This window comes from Akebia trifoliata, chromosome 5, assembly GCF_017979445.1.
Source record: "Akebia trifoliata isolate Shusen 1 chromosome 5, ASM1797944v1, whole genome shotgun sequence".
Classification (NCBI taxonomy): domain Eukaryota; kingdom Viridiplantae; phylum Streptophyta; class Magnoliopsida; order Ranunculales; family Lardizabalaceae; genus Akebia; species Akebia trifoliata.
The window spans coordinates 8,880,190-8,895,314 of NC_141379.1; the positions used below are offsets into that span (position 1 = coordinate 8,880,190).

Here is a 15,125-nt window from a genome sequence, read left to right on the forward strand (position 1 = left end):
GATTGATTTAAAATTCTTACCATTCTTCTTATGTTTCAAAACCAGAGGGTATTCAAATGCACATCTAAGTTGATGTGAGTGTGACACACCCAATCATTATTCTCCATTCTAATCGTGTTTTCTTTTTTTTAAGCATGTATTTTTAAAAAAAATACCTGACCATATCGTTAATGCCCTTGTAATATCAATGCTTCAACATTGCTTGCTGGGAGTTGAAGACTTCAAACTTCAACTCGGTTTTGTTTGGGTCTCACCTTTTTTCCAGTTGTTAACGTAAGGGATTACGTAGCACATGAACCAGCCCCAGCCCATTTATATCACTGCCAAGAATCGGAAGTGATTCACTGAGTGCTGAGTCAACTCTAACTGAGTCTTGTCTCGAAATGCTGAGCCAACTCATTGTAGCACACTAAACTTTTCCTACACATAACCCTCAATATGGAAGCCATGAATGTTATACTTACCTGCCCATATCACTAAAGGCATGACGATATCAGCTTCTCAATGTCCCTTTATTTCTTACGACTATAGTACAGATTCAATTCCACCCTTTTACCTGGATGTATCACCCTCTTTAGATTTTACATGAGCTTCTTCCTGGCGGTATCAATGCCTTTATACCTAAATCCAAATACGATGTTGTTACTTGTTGCCACTCATCCCTATTACTGCTTCCGTTAACAATGCAGTAACTATACGTAAAACTTGCAGACTCGTACCTCATCTCTATTAGTCCTCCAAAAGCAGCCCAGTTCGTTATTTCCACCAAATCAAAATAAAACCAAATCCTCTAATTGAAGATTTTCTTGACTGAAGCCCTAAGTTCACTAAATCAGTCTTGTCGATTTTATCAATTTGCACATTGCGTTTCAAAGAATCTGATCGATATTCTTTGATCCATCCCTTAACAAGTCAAGTCAAAAATCTTAAATACATGGTTGATGTTCAGAGTAACCTTTTCTCTTACTCATCTGTTGTTTTTCCTTGTAAGTTTCTCATGGACGATATCAAATTATAGAAGCAAAAATTTACGCTACCTTATAAATTGGATAAGGGTAAAATCGGTAACAGAATCTAAAAGGATCCTAAGGTTTCATCTCTATAAATAGATGTATTAAATAGTATAACTTCTCCCCCCTCTAAATTTTGACACTATTTTTTTACTAAGATTCTGACTTGAGTGTCGGAGAGGTATTGTTGCAGGCACACCCAAAGATACGAGGAAAGGTATTCGCGAGGTATCATCACAAATCTCAAGGTAGTGCAAATTTTTGCATCTATAGAAACCCATAAACAAAATCATCCAAACACAGACAAAATATGACATTAAGAAGCAATCAAGTATTTAAATTCTTAATGTGCCAAGGTTTTGTCTACCTATACGTAAGAGGTGAAGTAAAAATAACTCTAAATCTGGTTAAGAAATACCAAATCATGAGATTGTAGACAAGAAACGTCGATACCATGATACATGGTAGATAAAAGGGAATTAGAAAATGAGTCCCAATTGATCAAGTGACCTCAACCTTATGATTCTTTGGATCATAGAACGACCTAATGAATCTTTCGTAGGAAATATTCGCTAATCCATTGAGTTTGATTGACTAATTACTGGGCATGAGACATTCTTAGAAATTTATGCTTTTGCATGAACTATGTTGATAGTGCAAATATGAAGCATCACATGTACGAGGACCACCAAGAAAGCTTGGCTTAATCATCTTCCTTCAATGTCCTCCAACATGCATCTTGGCAGGGCCGGGTGGGATTTTGTCCTCGTAGAGGCAATAAGAGAAGAAAAAAAAAAAAGGTTATGTGGGGACAACCAGGGGCAAAATAAATTTTGTGGGGGCAATAGCTCATAAATTCTAATAAAATTGTTGTGGGCGCAAGTGCCCCCATTGTAATCCGCCCCATGCATCTTGGTGTAATTATGGCATTTGTCGTAGCACCACCATAATGGGGATCTCAATACCATCCATATGGTGTTTATGGAGCAGAAATAGTACTTCATCTAGATTAGACATGTTGCAATAAAAAAATTCTCAATACCAGAGTTGATCAAATGCTATTTCTATTAAAAATGATAACAATTTTGTTAGGGATTATTTCTTATCTATTTAAAGAGAGGGAAGCATGTAATGGAACATGAAAAATTAGTGAAATGGCTCTCTAGAACTCAGAGGCGTAGTTGCAAGAATTTGTGACGAATTGGTAACCAAATATCTCATGTTCTCTCCTTTTCCATAGTGTCTTTTATACTTTTTCGTAATTGATTGAATGATGAATGTTATTGTTAGAGGAATCATATAGATTGATAACTTGTGAATTTTTTCCTCCACAATGTCTTTATGGTAATGTACACTCGTGGCACCTTTAGCACCATAAATGAGGTTATAATAATTCTTCTTCACCGGCTTATATATAAATGCTGCAATTTTTTTTTTCCAACGATAGAGAGTTCAATGGCGATTTAGGTTTGGAGGCCACAAGGAAAGTCATTGTCAAGCTATAATTTGTACACCGTTATCATCCCCAATGGGTATTAAACGATATTAAAGTAATGACAAACCTATGTTACCTAATTCGTGGGTTCGCTCGGTTCAAATTCGAGTTCGCAATCCATGGTCCGCCAATAAAAAATGAACCCGGTTGGTAAGGGTAGACAGAGATGAGGGTATTTGCAAGGTGTAGTGATGAGTAGGATAAAAAGATGTTGAAATTGAAAGATTTGCGGAAGAAAAAAATTCAGGTTTTTTTATTTATTTTACAAGTTGAAGACGAGGGTAGCTGGTCATTTTTTATTATTCTATTAATAAAAACTAATGTCAAAGGGATAAACTATTAATTTGAAAATTTAGGGGATTTCTTTAATATAATCCATATGTGGAGGGGGATGTAAAATATCACATAAAAGAGTCTTTTAAATGTCTTCCTTTCTGGGTGGTGTAACACTACGCTATAGTCAACATTGGCTAAAACCTCGACTAATCCAATGACATGGCACATTCTATTCATTTCATGTGACCAACTTGTTGTGTAAATGTCTTGCGTTTTGTTGGCAGCATGAAAAGTTGCAGAGGTGCAAGGGGAGTGCCCCCTCCTTGTACGGGCTCGAGGGAGGAGTCTTATGTCCAAATATTTTAAGATTATAAAAAGAGAAATTGTGTAATATTTTCTTAAGGATTTTTATTTTTTAGTGAAAAACGTGTTTAAGTAATTCTTGATTTCTTTAAATATAAGATATTTATGACTGTAAAACTTAAGAGAAAATAGTAATTGTTTTTAATCTATTTTGTTGACGTAAGCATACTATTGAACCACTTAAATCTTTGTATTTTGTGTGATTTTGTCATCTTTGTAGTTTTGTTTTACTTCAGACATCTTAATTTATAGAACTCAAAGCATGAGTGGAGATCCAAACATTTACATAATTGAACTAATCTATTTTCACCATCTCTATAAACTTCCATTTTTTTCTCGTTTACAATGACAATTGAACAAATCATAGACGTAGTTTAAATACTGAATGAGATCTCATGTCCTCTAAAGAGTGTCATTATTCATTAGATGTCCAATGTCAATGTAGATCCTTATCTAGTTCATATAAAATGTTAAAAATAAAATTATTAATGAAACGAGTAAGTTAATCAAGTTGAAACGAGAAAATTCACATAATTTTTAGTCATTTGAAATAGTCAATAATCTTGAATAGTGGCTTCATGCAAATTAAATCATTTTCCCAGATGAGGAAAAAGTCCATCGATAAAATTCAATACCTTTATTTTTTTTTTAAGAGTTATTATCAATAACCTATATTTGATTGAGATGTAGATAGTCATTCTTTATTTGCATTACGCCTCCATTTTTTACTCTTCTAACCCCATTTGCCAACTTCACCACTATCGAAGTATGCCTCTCTGAACCGATCAAAAAAAATAAAAATAAAAGGATGCCTCTTTGTAGAAGGTTTTTAAACTTTATTTATAGTTTTACCAAAACTTCTTCATTAAAACTATTGATTTTTCTCTCTTGCACTTTTAATTATAATCCATTATCCCAAAATATTGTCATAAATCATGATCTTAAAACACGATGGTGGAAAATGGTCTATAAACCACCCCACCCTAGGGCTTAAAATGGCACGGATTTTATTTGGAATTTGAGTGATCCGAATTTGAATTTAGCGGGTTTGATTTCATCAAATATATCTAAATAAAAATATGGTTTGGATATGTGTTAATGTCCCTTGATTTGAGTCGGATACGATTCCATCCCTATATCCGTCAAGATTTGAATAATATTTTGAAAGTTGTATTGTTATATTTTTTAAATAATCTCTCATCAATCAATAATGGTTGGGTGTAGTGACCAAGGCATTTCTTACAAAATAGAAGAATTTTAAATTCGAGTCACCATTTAGTCATATTTTAATAATTTTATTTGAAATCATCTTAAATGATTTGATATTATTTGACTCGACGTCTCAAATCAATTAATTCGGTCGGATCGAATCCGGATATGATTTTAATAAAAGTAAAATGGTTCGGATATAGTCTTAGGTAGTATGATTTGAGTAGGATTCAGATCCAGATAAAAAATCTGATATGGATATGGACCCACTCATATCCGACCCGAACACAACCTATTATAAGCCCTACCCTACCCTCACCCCAATCATAAATCATATATTTATAATGAAAATTATAAACCATCAATTTCTCTCTTAATTATAAATAATTCTCCTCATTATTAATCGTATATTTTCTAATTTTGGGAGATTAAAGAAAAGAACTTCCCTTGTGATCTTTAAGTGGTTTTTAATGGGATGACGATGATTATCAGTTATATTGGATATAACATTCAACCACAATTAAAGAAGTCATACACCTACCCAATATATCTCCATCTATATTTTTGGTCCAATCGTTAATGTCACGATTCTTTATTGTTCAATTTCCATTTCAAGGTTGAAACTTGTACCTTAGAATGCAATATTAGAATTATTTTTCTTTAATTTTTTTTTTCCTTTTAACAATTTATGGCATGGAAGTTTTGAAAATTGTTACAAAATTGACTGTGATTCCCTTTCTATCCAGCAATAGTCTAAATGTTTAACCTCTCATGTCTCTATGGGGCCCAAAATATTGTACGAATTAATGGACAAAAAATAGTAGAAAACTCAAAGTCTCTTTCTTTCTCTATCTCTCCCCACTTTTTTTCTTTTTGGCTTTTTAGCTTTCCTTGTTCTAAGGTTTCTAAAACCAATTTCCTTAATGGTCTATTATGAGTAAAAAATTGGTGTGCTAATAAAAGTTCTTGAACTTTATTCGATTGATTTTGCGGTAGATCAAAGTTAACACAGCGTGATAAATCTGACACACTGACGCCGTTGGTATTCATTGTACGATTATTATGATAGTTGGCGCCGTTAATTCATATAACGGCATACCGACAATTAGACGGCAAATTAACGGTAGAGTCAGACAACAAGATTAGACAGTTGTCACGAGATCTCTTCAAAATCTCATCTCCGACAAAAAAAAAAAAGTCACAGTTAAAAGATACCGAGTCACGGATTTTAATACCTAAATACTCGTTCTTTTATATCATTTATCGCGAAATTTTAGCCCCAAATCCATATAAATCGCTACAGAATCTAATCGAGTACACATTTTGATGAAATGTCATTATATTTCGCCACGTGTATGATTTCAACGGTCAGATCGGATGACAGAATTATAATTTTGTGGGATCCAGTACGATTGGAGACGCTGGCCTGCATTTATGGGCTGAGATTTTGACCATGGTCAAGAAATAACTTTAACCATGGTTAAAAGTGATCAAGTGCTTCTTGATGTATCTTTTTTACCGTGTTACAGCACCGACGCCGAATTCTAGGCCTCTGTTGTATAAAAGGAGTCGCTTTTTAGCGATCCTCGCCGATCCGAAACCAGTTTCTTGGTGAGATTCAGTGTGATCTTGTTAGAAATTGGATTTTCTGTAGAGGTTTTATCAGATCTAGGGTTAAAATACGATCGATTATATTCAAATTTGTTGAAGAACGGAAGATCTGAGATTTTTTAAGATTTTTTTTTGATGTTTTGGAGTTGTAAATGGGAGCGATTTAGGGTTTGAGTTTTATATTTAGTGAAGATCGAAGTGAGGAATGCATATATTGGAAATGTATGTGAACAATGAGGAATGTGTGAGATTTTTGTGGGATTTGACGGAGTAATCGTTGAACAAAAGTAGAATTTTTTTTTATAATTTCTGATTTCTTTGTAGAGTTCGGAGGATTTGAGTGAAAAAGACAGATTTTTAGTGTGAAATTTATCAAATTTTGATTAGAATTGTTTGAGATTTTGGTCGTTTAGTTTCTGTATTTTAAAGATTCGACTTTGGAGAGCCGTAGATAGGATAGCGACTCTGAGGGGATTAAAGGACGTCTTAGGGTTTTTGTTCAATTTTGTAATGGTGCGGCGATCGGTTTCGAGGAGATTTCTGCAATGTCGAGGCGTTGTCTGTAATTAAAATATTTAAGTAAGAAGGAGTCGTCTTGGATTGTGAGGTGAAGACATCTATATCTGTAAATTATTCAGAACTCAGTTGTTCTTCATCTCGATTAAAGATACTTAGATCAGACATTGAAGAAGGGGACGATCGAATCTCCAATACCTCAACCACAAAGCTTCGATTTTTTTTTTTTTTTTGAATTGGGCGGCAAATTCGGACTCAGAATCCAAGTTTCTGGATGTCGTAGATGAGTCGGGTTCAATGCGGGGATGGGAATCACCATGTGCAGGTTAGAACAGTCTAAGAAGAATTCTGATCACAAGGCATATAGGGAGAGATTGTGGAAGATGGGGTTGAAGGCTTTTGGAGAAAGTAAGGCAGAAAATTTGAAGAATTCGATGGTCTCTCGATCTCGAATGAAATTGTGGATGATTCGAGCGATGACTACTGTGTTGCTCTGGACTTGTGTGGTACAATTAATGGCTTTCGATGATATGTGGGGGCCGAGAGTGTTGAAAGGTTGGCCTTCTTGTTTTATGGCTTCAGATTCGCCTTTAGATGTGAAGTTATCTTCTGTTCCTGTCAAAATCCCCCTCCCACCCAAAAGTGAGTTTCAAAATTTCTCAATTTAGATTCATTTCTTTTTTTTCTAATTGGAGCATTGATGACTAAACAAGGGATAATTCTCTTTGATGCTTTATGTGAATTGGATTAGTAGATTTGTATCGATGTAGAGAACCCACATTTTATTCTTCTTGAATTTGTCCATAAATGTATGATGTTATTAATGGGTTCTAAAATTGGATTTCTTGGAATTATGTTATTTAGTTCTTGATTGTGGATGCCCTTTTACCAATCAATCTGAAATTGATAATTGTTTCCTTTAGGGGTTTATAAAAACAATGGTTACCTGATGGTTTCGTGCAATGGAGGGCTTAATCAAATGCGGTCGGCCGTGAGTGGTTTTCTAATTTTCAGAATTCTAATGCATTGCCATGTCCATTGGATTGCCAACCTTACCATTTATCTATTTATGAGCCCCTCACCCTTTGGTCTGCTCTGCAGATTTGTGACATGGTTGCTATTGCAAGATATTTGAACGTCACACTTATAGTTCCCGAGCTAGATAAAACGTCGTTTTGGTCCGATCCGAGGTGTGGGTCAATTTTCTTTCCATATCATTCGAACTCTTTTTAAAAATTTTAAATTTCTGATAGGGATTTGATTTCTGAGTAACAATATATTTGTTTGACATGATAGTGAGTTTGAAGACATTTTTGATGTGGATCATTTTATTAAATCTTTGAGAGACGAGGTTCGGATATTGAAAGAACTACCGCCTAGACTTAAAAGAAGAGTGGAGCAAGGAGTGTTCTACTCCATGCCCCCCATTAGTTGGTCTAATATTTCTTATTATCTTCATCAGGTAAGGATGCATCTGTTTATTTTTCTAGGTCGATACCTTAATTGCATGACTACAACTAATGGTTTATTTTACTTTTTTCCAAACAGATTCTCCCTCTGATTAAAAAGTACAAGATTGTGCATTTAAATAAGACCGATGCTCGGCTTGCTAATAACGGCCTACCTATAGAGATTCAGAAGTTGCGCTGCCGAGTTAATTTCAGTGCTTTGAGATTCACTTCTCAGATAGAGGAGTTAGGTAAAAGGGTTATTAGTCTTCTAAGGCAAAATGGTCCTTTCCTAGTCCTTCATCTTAGATATGAAATGGACATGTTAGCATTCTCTGGTTGTACTCAAGGCTGTAGCGACTCAGAAGTGGATGAGTTGACTAGAATGAGGTGGGCATTTTTCGGTCTTTTTACAAACAAGTAGGCAATCCGAAATTTAATATCCTTCTTTTAGTGGTTTTAATAACTTTAGAACACTTATCATCAGATATGCTTACCCATGGTGGAAAGAAAAAGTGATAAATTCTGAGCTCAAAAGGAAAGATGGTCTCTGCCCTTTGACACCCGAGGAAACGGCCCTTACCCTTAGGGCGTTGGATATTGATCCTAATATCCAAATTTATATTGCTGCCGGAGAAATATACGGGGGGAAAAAGAGAATGGCTAGTCTGGCAGCGGCTTATCCGAATTTGGTTAGTAGATGGAATCGAAAGCAACACTTTTAATATATAATATAATACTTTGATATTATCTTCTTGTCCTTACTGGATGCTATGATTCTTGAAACAGGTTAGAAAGGAAACACTGTTAGGACCTTTGGATCTTAGGTTTTTCCAAAACCACTCATCTCAAATGGCAGCATTGGATTATCTGGTCTCACTGGAGAGTGATATCTTTGTTCCTACATATGATGGAAATATGGCCAAAGTAGTTGAAGGCCATCGCAGGTACTATTCAATTGATTGTTGTGTCACCTTATATTAATATGTAGTAATTAGTTGACTGATCTCTTGTTGTTGTGAGACATCTGATTAAAGATTGCGGATTATAGTACACCCACCTTTTTTTTTTTTGGATGGGTAAGCTGGACTTGAACCACAAGCACAAAGTTGCATTGCAATCTTTCAAACCGTGCTATGGGACTAAGTTCCATGCTTCCACTGACTTGGATAGAAAACCATCCTTACTCCCACTCTTCAGTGGAAAACTCGAAACTTATTGATCCATTGAGCACAACCTGAACTTCCTCTTGAAATTTGTCAAACCTAGCTATTGTTCCAAGCCCATACTACCACCAATTTGGATATATAACCATCCTTACTACCACTTGTCAGCAGAAAGCTCTAAACTTATAAAACCCTTGAGCACAACCTGAACTTCCTCTTGACACTAACAGCCCTTCTTCCCTGTTTTTGTGGCCATAGTGATGAAGTCTAGGGAATAATTCAGAGGGGAAAATTTTGGAAAGAATTGCACTAGTTGGAAAAAGATAAGGAAAGTTGTAAAATAAAAAGTATATATTATTAATTATGGCAAATATATACTTATATATAAACATAATATTAAACAAAATTTATAATATAAAAATGAATTTTTCATATTAAACATAATATTGAACAAAATTTCATATTAAACGTAATATAATTCTTTTCATAAAATCAGATATTTCCGTCACTATGCTTGTGACCCATTTGATTAAGTAGACCGATCAAAAAATTGTGGTGAGTCAGAGGGAATGCTGTTGTAGTCAACTTACAGGGTTTGGGTCATTTCTATTTAAAAGATGAACCTATGGAAGTTTCAGTTATGGTCCTTTAAGTGTGCCACTTTTATTTAGAATTCAAGTGTTCTGTCTCAGATGTGATTGTTGTATTTCTTTGTTTTTTAGATACTTAGGGTTCAAGAAAACAATTCTATTGGACAGAAAGCTTATAGTTGATCTGATAGACCAACACAACAATGGATCATTGAGCTGGGATGAGTTCTCCTCTTCTATAAAGGAAACTCATGAAAATCGCATGGGAAGCCCGACCAAAAGAGTGATGATTCCAGATAGACCCAAAGAAGAGGATTATTTCTACTCTAATCCAGAGGAGTGTTTGCAACATCAAGATGAGCTAACAAGTTTACATGAAGATCCCATTTTCGTCGAGTGATTGATTGTTACTTTTGATCATGATCTCCTCATACGGCATCGTTCTTTCGAAGACTTAAATGGTCTAATTTTTTCGAGGAGGTGGTATTGAAGTGGGGGTAAGGATTTTGTATAAAATGGAAGCAAAAGAGGAGAGATGATTTAGGGGAGCGAACAACTTCCAGAATGTCTGGAAATTCTTCAGGAGTAGCTCCATAATATTTATATCTTTTATATATTTACGAATAATTTGATTCTTGTATAGACAATGCCCTGCCATTTCAGGGAAATATAAGATGAGCTGCAATGTACAATGTCGAGGTATTCAAAATAGAGATTCAGTTGTTTATCAGGGTTTGGGACTCGAGGAAGGTTAGCCCTTCTTCTTCTTCCCATGTATTCTTTTGGTTCTTCCAGGATCTTTTTATTTTTCAAATTCATCACATTTTGATTTGCCCTAAATCTCTGGAACCCATGCCATTCACTAAAAGACTTAACCACGATTCTTTGTGACCCAGATCATGAGCAGGAACATTTATATGCACATGGGGAATGCTGGTAAGTAGGATAGGGTATTTGGCTGCTACAAATTGTAACAAACTAACTTGGGGGAAGACAATAAAGTTGGAAATGTATTATCTAGGGAAGAAGAGGAAAGACTGATAATTTATAAGTTGAAGGGATATTCTTGAAAATGACAGAATAGACAAAATAATAAAAACTATCCTTGAAATACCATTCGTCACGAAGGATAAAGATTGAGATAGAGATGGAGAGGGTGGACAATTGTTGTGTTTTATTATATAAACACTACAAAAGTATTACTTTTTCCTATGGAAGATGAACAAATAAATATTTTAAGATGGAAGAGATCTCTTATATTCCCATTATGCCTTGAAACATTTTCTTGAAACTATTAAAAATAAGCAATTCAAGGATGACAAGAAATCCCAAAGATTTGGAGGTTGGCTAAACAAATCTTGTTCTAATAATCAATTTCTCACTGTTAATTCCTCTATTCTAATGGTCAAACCTTGTTCCTCTATCCCAACATGATCGATCCTAAATAAGGAATTTGGGTAATTTTTTTAATCATTAGTGGTTCCAATATAAAAATTGGCACAAATGAGAAAAATATGATATCTCATTTTGGTTAATATCCGTATTTTCAAAATGATGTCATGCACCTTGATCCCAATTTTGTCTAAAAGATTAAAGTCTTTTGTAAAAAGACGAAAAACATAACCTAAAGGCCATCATCTTCAACATCTAGCCAGGGTAATTTTTTTAACCTCAACCTTAATATTTTCTATCCTTCCACCTTTAAACTTCAAGAACAATATTGGTTTTAAAAAAAAAAAAAAAAATTTGACTAGAAAAATCAAAAATTCTTTACGGGAGATTGAAAATGATTTAAAACAATAAACCTACGAGATCAAAGATGAAGATATTTAGGTAATTTTCAATAGTCTCTTAAAGAAGATTAAGATCGGTTTTTCCTTTCGAACACTTTGATCTTAAGAATGCTAGTTTTGAAAATTGAGTGAATTAATCATTTAAAAAAAAAAAAATACTTAACTTCCGATATTTCTTTGTAATAAAATCTTAGGACCACCTAATGACAATGCGCTGGTTTTGTAACCCTAACCCTAGACGACCCCCCCCCCCCCCCCCCCCACACACACACACAAAACAGCAGTCTATGTTACAATTAATACTTTTTTTTTTCTTCTAAAAAAATAGAAAAATAAATATTATTTCTTGAGTTGACGTCACTCCATAGTCATTCAAGCTGAGTTGACTCACAACATCATATTTAGTATTCTGAGTTTTATAAGATTTGGAGAGGTCATTGGGCCATCTTTCCACCTGGATCATTGGCATTGTCTTTTATATTTTATTTTATCTTATTTACTGGGATCGACAACATGTATACCAACAAATAATAAAATGTATTATATTATAATAAAGAGTCTCACAGATGTCACAAGTCACAACTTTTCACTTTAACTATATTTTACTTCTCAATATATGATATAATATTATTAGATGTATTATAATACAGTATACTTATCATTCATTCCTTCCTCCTTGGGATTCTATTGTTTAGTGATCTAATAAACAATTATTATTTATTAATATTAGATTAGTGGGACGATGAGAAAATGATTGTACAATACAGCTTGTAATAATTTCAAAATGAAAATTTTAGATTTTTATTTGTTGTCATAACTAATCGTTCTAAATCTCACAGGTTGTCCGATATGCCTTTTGTTAGAAAGAACCCTATGATCTGAAGTATAAATTAATAAGAACACAAGAATCTTACAAGACATAAGATATATGTGGTTCGGTCAAAGCATCGACCTATGTCTACGGGCAAAAACGACGATTTCACTATATTAATCAAAGAAGAACTAGGTTATAATTTTTTTCTACCTCTCGTATCTCTTACACCCTTTAAGGTTTCATCTCTTACCTTTTATATAGTTAAGGTTATCAAAAGGTTAAACGGGTCGGATCCAAATTCAAATCAAATAGGTCTAATATTTTGTCCAGAGGCTTTGTCCTTAGACCCCTAATAATGGTGGAGAACCCACCCCACACATTACCAATTAAACAAATCATGCAGGTCGTTAACAGATCATCAAAAAGATCTGGGTTGAATCCACGACAACTCTCCATTTACAAGAATAGAAGACATAACCTAATACCTTTTTTTTTTTTTTTCCTATTTTGTTAGGCAAGCAGAGATTAGTGGTAGGTTCAACACTCCACACGTCTTACCAATTTAACTAAGTTGACACTTTCCCTTTCAAACTTTTTGTGCCTTAAAAATTTTATGGTATTTTGCAGTTAATTTTGGGATGAAATGGTTTGAGAATTTCTACAGCCATATCAATTTTTTTTTGTTTACTTATGATAATGTATTAATTATAAGATAAATTCTCAAATACGTACAAAAGTTTTTGGTATTTTCGAAATGTTGGCAAAATTATCACGTAATGTTGACAATTTGATAACATTATGCGGCAATTGTGTCAACACATGTAACACTTCAATATTTTTGAAAACTTCGACAATTATTTAGGAATTTATACTTAATTATAATAAGTAATTAGACATTTGTTATTTATAATGTTTTTAATTTTTAGGGGAGAACCTAGAGAGGACGAGAGAGCATAACTGAAAAGTTTTCTTTGAAGAAGAAAACATCCTATAATAAATAAGAAGAAAAAAAAGATAATAAGGAAAAGAAAAAGTGAGAGATGGGTAAGCAATGAGTCGTGATTTTCTGACGCCCCTGATGTGGCATGGGTCAGAATCATAAATTTTCCCCTCGGGATACATAATTTTACATCCCCATAAATATGTGTAGTTGTGTATCCCGAGAAAAAGAATCTATGATTCTAGCACATCCCACATCATAGTGCGTCAGAAAATCATTATTCTTTTTCAATTAGATTGAAGTGAATTGATTCCTAGTAATCAATCCAAAAGTGATATTTTTCCTCGTTTAAGATTTTGAATTTTCACTCTCTCTGATTCTTGAAGAAAATGAAGGTTTTTTTTATTTCTTAGAAAAAAAAAAATCTAAAGGAAAAATAAGAGATTGAAATATTTGGGGTTCATATAAATATTTGATGTCTTATATTTAGTTTCAATAATAGGTTCTATTTACTATTTTCCTAACCTAATATCGGAATTACACTAAGAGCTGGTTAGAAACCCATTGACTTCAAATAGATTCTAGACAGGTCTTTTAAGTCGAAAAACAGATTCAAACGACCCAGCCCAAAACTAGGCCCCTTGGACTCCAAAAATTGATGAATAAGTGGGCCCACTAGAACATTCAACACATGCAATTTGGGTTTTGGCGTTGCTTGAATCAGGCTAAACATCCAGCAGTCTCAACATGACATGTGTCCCTATCAGATTGGTCTTTTTTTCTTATGTGTCCCTCTCTTATTTGTCACACATCTTTACCAAGTGCTTCCTTTCAGGAGTTGCCTTCCCAAGAAATCTAAATCACATTTTTTTTTTTTTTTTACATAATGAAATATGAGTTATATAACATTTGGTAATGGTAAACTTTTAAGAAGTAAAAAAAAAACTGCTATCGGCAACTTTCACTTATTACATCCCACAACTATACATAAAGAAAACAAGGCCTCGTTTGATACAACTGTCAGAATCTGTTGTAAGAAATTGTTGTCAAAAATTGAAATACTGAAAAACTTGTTTGCTAAAGTTTTGTAAAAGTGTTGTGTTGTTTACTAGAATCTGATAATTATTGTATGATACAGCTTGTAGAATCTACTGTATTAGGATAAAATGACCAAAATACCATTAAGGTTGATAGTGCACCCAGAATGCATAAAAAATACCAGAATATCCTTATAAATATATAATTACATTAAATATATATAAATATAATAATTTTATATTAAAAATAATTATTTTAATTTTAAAAAGTTTATAATTCTTTAAAAATTTATAATTCTATAGAAATTTCGACATTATCTCCTCTTAAAAATGGACATATGAAATTTTCTTGATAAACAAAATACCTGTATAATACACAATCTTGATAATACATCCAGAATGCGTAAAAAATTATCAGAATACCCCTATAAATATATAATTACATTAAATATATATAAATATAATAAATTTATATTAAAAAAATTATAAATTCTTTTTTTTTAATTTTAAAAAATTTATAATTCTATAGAAATTTCAACATCTCATCTTAAAAATGGACATATGAAATTTTCCTAATAAACAAAATACCTGAAAAATTAATTTTGATAATACACTCAAAATGCACAAAAAATGACCAGTATAATTTATATTCATAACACATCCACATAATATCGCATTTATATTCTAACATCATTTATTAGGTAATCCACACTACATGATCAGTATGTAGCATATGATGAAAACTTGATCAAATACAAAAGAAATACATAATCTTGAAGTCTTGAAAATCTAAGAAAGATGATAGAATGATCTCTTAGATGATATAACGATATTGAATTGTCTCATGCATTGAGAAG

At 33.2% G+C, this 15,125-nt stretch overlaps 1 protein-coding gene across 1 annotated transcript; it reads left to right on the forward strand.

Annotated features, from left to right (window-relative positions):
• The first annotated feature begins 5,914 nt into the window (after positions 1-5,914).
• On the forward strand, positions 5,915-10,505 carry LOC147401404 (rhamnogalacturonan I rhamnosyltransferase 1-like). The gene is made up of 8 exons (XM_086442702.1): positions 5,915-7,122; positions 7,404-7,471; positions 7,582-7,670; positions 7,777-7,942; positions 8,029-8,318; positions 8,416-8,620; positions 8,718-8,875; positions 9,817-10,505. Exons 1-8 carry the CDS (start codon positions 6,786-6,788, stop codon positions 10,082-10,084), a joined length of 1,581 nt encoding a protein of 526 aa, XP_086298828.1. The 5' UTR covers positions 5,915-6,785; the 3' UTR covers positions 10,085-10,505.
• Positions 10,506-15,125: the final 4,620 nt, after the last annotated feature.